Below are 7073 nucleotides of genomic sequence, written 5' to 3'. Positions count from 1 at the left end.
ACTTTTCTCTGGTGATGGATATTTTTGTCCTCCTCATTACGGGTTCTGTTTGGCTAGATCACTAAGGAATTCCCGGAGATAACCTTTGCTAAGTAGTCGAGCTACCTCTTCTCGGAGTTGGTGGCAATCCTCAATCCTGTGTCTGTGTGTGTTGTGAATCTTACACAGTAAGTTATGATTCCTTTGTGAAGGATCCGATTGTATAGGCCTAGGCCACTTAGCATCTCTGATTTTACTAATGGTGAACACGATGTCCGAGACATCGACGTTGAAGTTGTATTCCGACAAGTGAGGTGCCCCCATCGACCCTGTGTTCCTATCAAATCTGGCTCTGTTGGTGAGTCCCCGAGGGTCCTTTCCACGATCTATCCTTCGATCATTGTGAGATGGGTTGCACCTCGGGGCGTTCCTCCTGTTTTCAATGTATGGCTGATATCTTTCTTTGTTTGGTTTTGGCTCCTTTTCCAGGAGCCTGATTAGGTATACTGAGCCCGAAGGGGCTCCCAACTGGTCATCTTTGGCCCTGATTTTTGACTGGTACCGGTTATGGACGTCCGACCAGGTCACAATTGTATACTCGATCAAATTCTGTTTCAACTGTTTTGAAGCCATAGAGCTTCGTTCATTCAGACCTTGAGCGAAAACCTGCACTGCCAAGTCATCGGAGACTGGCGGTAGCTCCATTCGTTCCATTTGAAAGCGAGATACGAATTCTCGTAGCATCTCATTCTCCTTTTGCCTAATCTTGAAAATGTCAGATTTCCTCGTTGCTACTTTGATGGCACTGGCATGTGCCTTTTCGAAGGAGTCTGCCAGCATGGCGAATGAGTCTATGGAGTTAGGAGCTAAGTTGTGATAGCACATCATGGCCCCCTTCGAGAGTGTTTCCCCAAACTTTTTCAGTAATACGGACTCGATCTCATCGTTCTTTATATCGTTGCCCTTTATTGCGCAGGTGTAGGCAGTAACGTGTTCATTAGGGTCATAGGTCCTATTGTACTTTGGGAGCTCCGGCATTCTGAACTTATTTGGAATGGGTTTCAGGGCTGCTTCCTCGGGGAATGACCTTTGTATGAACTTTTTCGAATCCACACCTTTCAAGACCGGGGGTGCACCCGAAATTTGGTCGACCCTGGAGTTGTAGGTTTCGAACTTTTTGCCATTGGCTTCTATCATTTTTACCCAATTCGATCCTTTTGGTGAGGTCCTCGAGCATTTTTACGATGACAAGGTCGGGTATCGATCCGTTATTGCTCGATCTCTCAGGTACCTGTTCGGCTGGGGGAGCTGTCCCCGGTGCTACCGTGTTGGGAGTTTTTTGGTGACTTTGAAGCTGAGCAATAGCTAGCTATTGTGCCTACAACATTTCAAAAATAACATGAAGGCTAACCTCACGTTCCTCCCTAATTAGGGTTTCCCGTGCTTCTTGTTAGTCCCCTTGGTGCATGCTCCTATCAGTGTGGGAGCTTATGTCGATATGCTGGGCGTCGCGTGAGACCCCGTCCACGGGGACTAGCTCTGATGCATTCCCAGGGTTTCGTGGTGGCACACCAATACCTGGAACAGCCACACCATTCTCTCTGTGGTCCTCAAGATTGTTATTTTCATCTCCGTTTACCGAGTTAGACATTTCGAGCTGAAATCAAAGATCTTGGACAAGAAAAAGCGTGAAAGATAACTTGCGTTATATGACGAAACAAGCAAGAAAATAATCACTATTATTTTTATCACCAAGATGGACGCCAAACTGTTTACCGCAAAAATGGTAATAACAATTAAATTTGTTGATGGGACTCTAAAAATACGTGATCTATTTTTATTCTAGTTTTGTTAAGCAGTTGATGCTAAGTATATGAGATGTAGAGGCGAAATAAAGTAAAGGAGAGAGCTATAATCAAACCGATAGGTTGGTTACTCGGGGCCTCAGGTTTGTCGATTCCGGGCCTCGAGGTCGATCACAGAGCTCGGCTATGAGCTACTGAAGGTAATCGGAGTAGGGCTAATAGTTATGGGGTAACTAAGGGAGACTTTTTATGGCCAATGATAAGTAATAAATGAAGAATAAGTATGAAGACAATAAATAAAAGCAATAATATTGAGAGAATGTGTTGGAGATTGAGATAGAGAGTTCTTGTATATCTTTGTGTAAAGTAACTGAAGTGACCAACCCTTACATAGTAATAGGGATCCCCTTTATATAGGAGGCGAATCCCTTTATAGTACAACAAGCATTAATTACAAGGGGAAACTTGACAACTAGATGACACCCTGACTCGGGTCTTGAAGTAGCTCTCTAGGCTTTATCAGTCCTAGCCACGTGCCTTGGAAACTCTGTGTTTCCACCGTGGCTATGATTGACGTTATCACAATATCGAGTGTCAACGAACCTCGAGGGAGGAGTCCCGATCGTAGCCTTGTAACCTCGGGACTTCGAGATGGTCTTCTGAGGTGCTTTGATAATGAGAAACTGGACCCTCCGATTTCACCGTATATAGGGCCAAGTTCGTGGGCAATGGCATAGGCAAATGTGGCAACAATGCAGCTGGATACAAAGGAATTGGCGCCTGATCCAAGCTAAGGCACGAAAATGGGCACCAAGCTTCAGATTGACTAAGTCAAGGGCAGTTACGGCACATGCTGTGCACATGGGCAGTAGTTGATCTTTGCTAAAATGTCGGCAGGAGTGTTAGCACGTTTTTGGGGCCATGATCCCACTAGTCTTTAGCATGATTTACATGATCCTAGTAGTTGGGGGTTGTCAACTACACTAGGCTAAAGTAGTGGGCTGAGTGGGCAAGTGTCTAAGCCTAAAAATGGGCAAAGTGGGATGTCTCATGTTATTATAAAATGGGTAGCACCCTTATGCTTTTGTAAGAGAAAAAATGTGTGGAGTGCACAATTGAGTTAGGAAAGAGTCCTAAGTCTGTTTTCAAAGAGGGAAAACGTTTAAGATTAAGAGTAGTCTTGTGAGGGTCAAGAGTGATCTTCTTTTTGTACTCGGATGTACCTTGAGTTGAGTTTCTTTGTATGCTCGAGTTAAATACAAAGTTGGGAAAAGAGTTTCCTATATATTGTGCCTTGTGTTCATCTATATTTTCTGTCCCTTTACATATTTTTCGTTGCTAAAATCAGTCCTAACTTACTATGTTGGAGCAGGCTGAAGTCAAGTGTGAGACTTGGCTACCGCGCGGGCTGTTTTTGTGTGATATAAAACACTCCTGTGAAAACTGGTATCAAAGCAGAGCAGGTTTGTGACGGAGACACGACAGGCAGTGGTAGATTTCGTGGTCTTGTTTGAAGACATAGCCGGTGGTAACAATGAAATGGGGGAAAGGCTAACGAAACTGGAGGCATTAGTGGGAAATGTTCCTGATGGTGAAGAAATTCAGACTCTCGTGACAATGCTTGCCTACCTTGAGGCAGAATTGGCAAGGATAAGTCAAGTGAACGCAGATCGGAAAGCCGAGATAGTGGTGCTACGATGTGCTGTGGGCGAGGATGCTCCTCAACGTGGTGCTGAACGTCTCAAGGTGAAAATTCCTGAACCTAAGGCATTTGGTGGTGCAAGGAGTGCACGTGAATTAGAGAATTTTCTTTGGGATATGGAGCAATACTTTCATGCTATTCGTGTGCAAGATGAGAAGGAGAAAGTAACCTTGACTGGCATGTACTTGATTGACGATGCTAAGTTATGGTGGTGCACTCGTGTGGCTGAAGATGAACGTTTGGGCAGACCAAATATTGAGTCGTGGGAGTGGCTTAAAAAGGAATTGACTTATCAATTCCTTCCTAGTAATACATCTTGGACTACTAGGGACAAACTGAAAAAGTTGAAGCAAACCGTATTAGTTAGAGCATATGTCAAAGAATTCACTTCTTTGATGTTGAGCATCAACAACATGTTGGAAGAAGACAAGTTGCACAACTTCATGACCGGGCTGCAACAGTGAGCACAACTTGAGTTGCAAAGGCAGAATATTCAAAACCTCACAAGTACTGTGGCTGTAGCTGATGCATTGGGCAATTTTCACTTGGGTAATGAGATTTCTGCTTCAAAGTCCAACGACAGAAAGAAGGACAAGGCTAAGGAGTGGAAAAATGTGAAAACAACAATGTAAATGAAGACAATGGGAAGGGAAAGCATGCGACTGGAACTTCAAAATGCAAGGAGAAGGGCAACAAATTCAGTGGTTGTTTCCTTTGTGATGGACCACATCGAGCAAGAGACTGCCCGAAGAAGGCAGTGTTAAATTCTATGACTTCCATAGATAAGAAGGCTCCATTGGAGGCAATGACCAGTGACAAACAAACTGTTGGTGTCAATGAAATTGTGGCTGAAGAGAAGGGAGGCCAAGGGGCGTTGCTTGTCAACTCCTTAGGACTCATAAATTGAGCTAACCTCGACGAGGACATTGAGTTTCAAAGGGTCTGGGTGGTTTATTAGACCTCTGCCACTTTGAGCTTGACTTGACAACGAGAGCATTGTCATGAGGTAGCAAGAGTGTTGCAACGCAGGTGCACGAGTAGCACTAAGTCAAAAAGGGAAACGGGCAAGTGATGGCCAAGGTTTTGACGGAGGCGAGGCAGCTTGGCAAGGGCTTGACAATGAGTTGTGGGCTAAGGGAGACACTTGATCATGGAAAAGGCATCAAGGCATGAGGCATTGATACCAAGGCAAGGCAAAACAAAGTGGCAAAGGCAGGCCAAAGTGCAACGGGAAGGCAGTGTGCAGGCATACTTGTCATGGCATTGAGTTGTGGCAAACAGTCGAAGTTTGTGGGCAATGGCATAGGCAAATGTGGTGACAATGCAGCTAGATACAATGGCGTTGGCGCCTGATCCAAGCCAAGGCACGAAAATGGGCACCAAGCTTCAGATTGACTAAGTCAAGGGCAGTTATAGCACATGTTGTGCACATGGGCATCAATTGATCTTTGCTAAAATGCTGGCAGGAGTGTTAGCACATTTTTGGGGCCATGATCCCACTAGTCTTTAGCATGATTTACATGATCCTAGTAGTTGGGCATTGTCGACTACACTAGGCTAAAGTAGTGGGCTGAGTGGGCAAGTGTCTAAGCCTAAAATGGGAAAAGTGGGCTCTCTCATGTTATTATAAAATGGGCAGCACCATTATGCTTTTGTAAGAGAAAAAAATGTGTGGAGTGCACAATTAAGTTAGGAAATAGTCCTAAGTCTGTTTTCAAAGGGTGAAAACGTTAATTGTAAGAGTAGTCTTGTGAGGGTCAAGAGTGATCTTCTTTTTGTACCCAGATGTACCTTGAGTTGAGTTTCTTTGTATAATCGAGTTAAATACAAAGTTGGGAAAAGAGTATCCTGTATATTGTGCCTTGTGTTCATCTATATTTTCTGTCCCTTTACTTATTTTTCATTGCCTAAAATCAGTCCTAACTTACTATGTTGAAAAGCTGCCTAAAATATTCTAAGTCCAAAGTTACTGAAATTTTGGCTAAGTGTTGGAGCAGACTGAAGTCAAGTGTGACACTTGGCTGTCGCGCGGGCTATTTTTGTGTGACATAAAACACGCATGTTACACCTGCCACCATCGGTAGGCTAACCTAGTCAGATGGAAAGTAGTGAATGAAACCCCATTAGTGTCGAAAATACTCGTTGTGCGAATAATCCGCTGACACATGTCTATGAAATCTTCGGCATCCTTCGACTCTACCACACTGATTTCTAGAGGCTTAAGCCTCCCAAACTGCTCCAGTCTCTTCTACTCCTCATCACTCATATGTGGTCCAACCTAGGCTTGAGCAGCAATAACCGGTTGGGATGGTAGTACCCCCGGTGTCTGGAGTCTCTGAGATAGCTGCTTTGGAGTCATGCTACGGGAGTCTGAGCAAATCCCCCCTACTGAGAAATGGCTGGTGCAGCTGGAATTGAGTCTGCCTGAGCAAGGATCTTGCATACAATCAAAATCTGGGAAATATTCTTAAAGGCCTGGAAACAAAATGGGCACAACTGGTCCCACCTACTCGATCATATCTGGTACCTGCTCTTGAGCTGGAGCAACTGGTGGCTCCACGAGTGCTACTCTAACTACAGTATGAGCCACACCTTAGCCTTTTCCACAGCCACGACCTCTTGCAACCCTAGTTGGTGGTACTATTGGCCGTTCGCCTAATTTGGTGTCACGTGTCCTCACCATATGTGAGAGAATAGAAGAATAGAAATTCAGATTCTAGAATTAACAAATCCGCATGACAAGATTACCATAAAGTGAGGTTTCCTAACGGTTCAGTAGCCTCTCAAAGATAAGTATAGACGTCTCCGTACCGATCTTCAAGACTCTGCTAAACCTGCTCATGACTCGTGAGACCTATGTAACATAGTGCTTTGATACCAACTTATCACGACCCAAATACTCAAACCATCGTGATGGAGCCTAACACACTTAATAGGTAAGCCGACAATCAATAACATCGAAACATTTGAATAAAATAGGTTCAATAAACTCAACAACAAAAAATCTCAAAAATATATGATAAAAGTAACTGAAACTCTACTACAACCATCCCAACAACTGGTGTCAATAAGTACATGAACAATATAACATCTTAACATAAAACAAACTCTAGCACCACTATCTGAATAGTAGAATAGTACTGAAGAAAATAAAAGGAAGGTGAGTCAAGGTCTGTGGGCGTCATAGCAGCTACCTCAAAGTCTCCGAGCAGGTACCAGAACCAAACTAGCAATCACTCGTCCAGATGTACCTGGATCTGCACATAAATTGCAAAGTGTAGTATGAGTACAACCGACCCAATGTACGCAATAAGTATCGTAACCAACGTCTACGAGGTAAAAGAAGTATGAATTATGAAAGATGCTAGCTATAACCTGTACAGTTTCATCCTTTTAACGAGTACAGAACAATAATAAAATCTAGTCATAAAGCACATGAAAAGCATTTGTGTGTGTATGTATATAGTTTCTGAAATACTATGCTCAGTCAATGTTCAACATGTAGAGATGATATGCAGTTAAATCAAGTAATTAATCACGAAAATTGCAAGTAAAGATGAAATGCAAAATCCAAACAAATACTTTCA

The 7073-nt window shown here is 43.5% G+C and overlaps 1 protein-coding gene across 1 annotated transcript; it reads left to right on the top strand.

The window, feature by feature from the left end:
* Positions 1 to 3323: 3323 nt before the first annotated feature.
* LOC142163337 (uncharacterized) lies at positions 3324 to 3950 on the top strand. The gene has a single exon (XM_075220611.1). It carries the CDS (start codon positions 3324 to 3326, stop codon positions 3948 to 3950), a length of 627 nt encoding a protein of 208 aa, XP_075076712.1.
* The last annotated feature ends 3123 nt before the right edge of the window (positions 3951 to 7073 follow it).

This window comes from Nicotiana tabacum, chromosome 8 (assembly GCF_000715075.1).
Source record: "Nicotiana tabacum cultivar K326 chromosome 8, ASM71507v2, whole genome shotgun sequence".
Lineage (NCBI taxonomy): Eukaryota > Viridiplantae > Streptophyta > Magnoliopsida > Solanales > Solanaceae > Nicotiana > Nicotiana tabacum.
This window is presented reverse-complemented; position numbering and strand designations above follow the sequence as displayed.

What these genes read in the sequence shown, in the direction of transcription:
- LOC142163337 (XM_075220611.1), top strand. Translation starts at nt 3,324, where the DNA reads ATGGGGGAAAGGCTAACGAAACTGGAGGCATTAGTGGGAAATGTTCCT.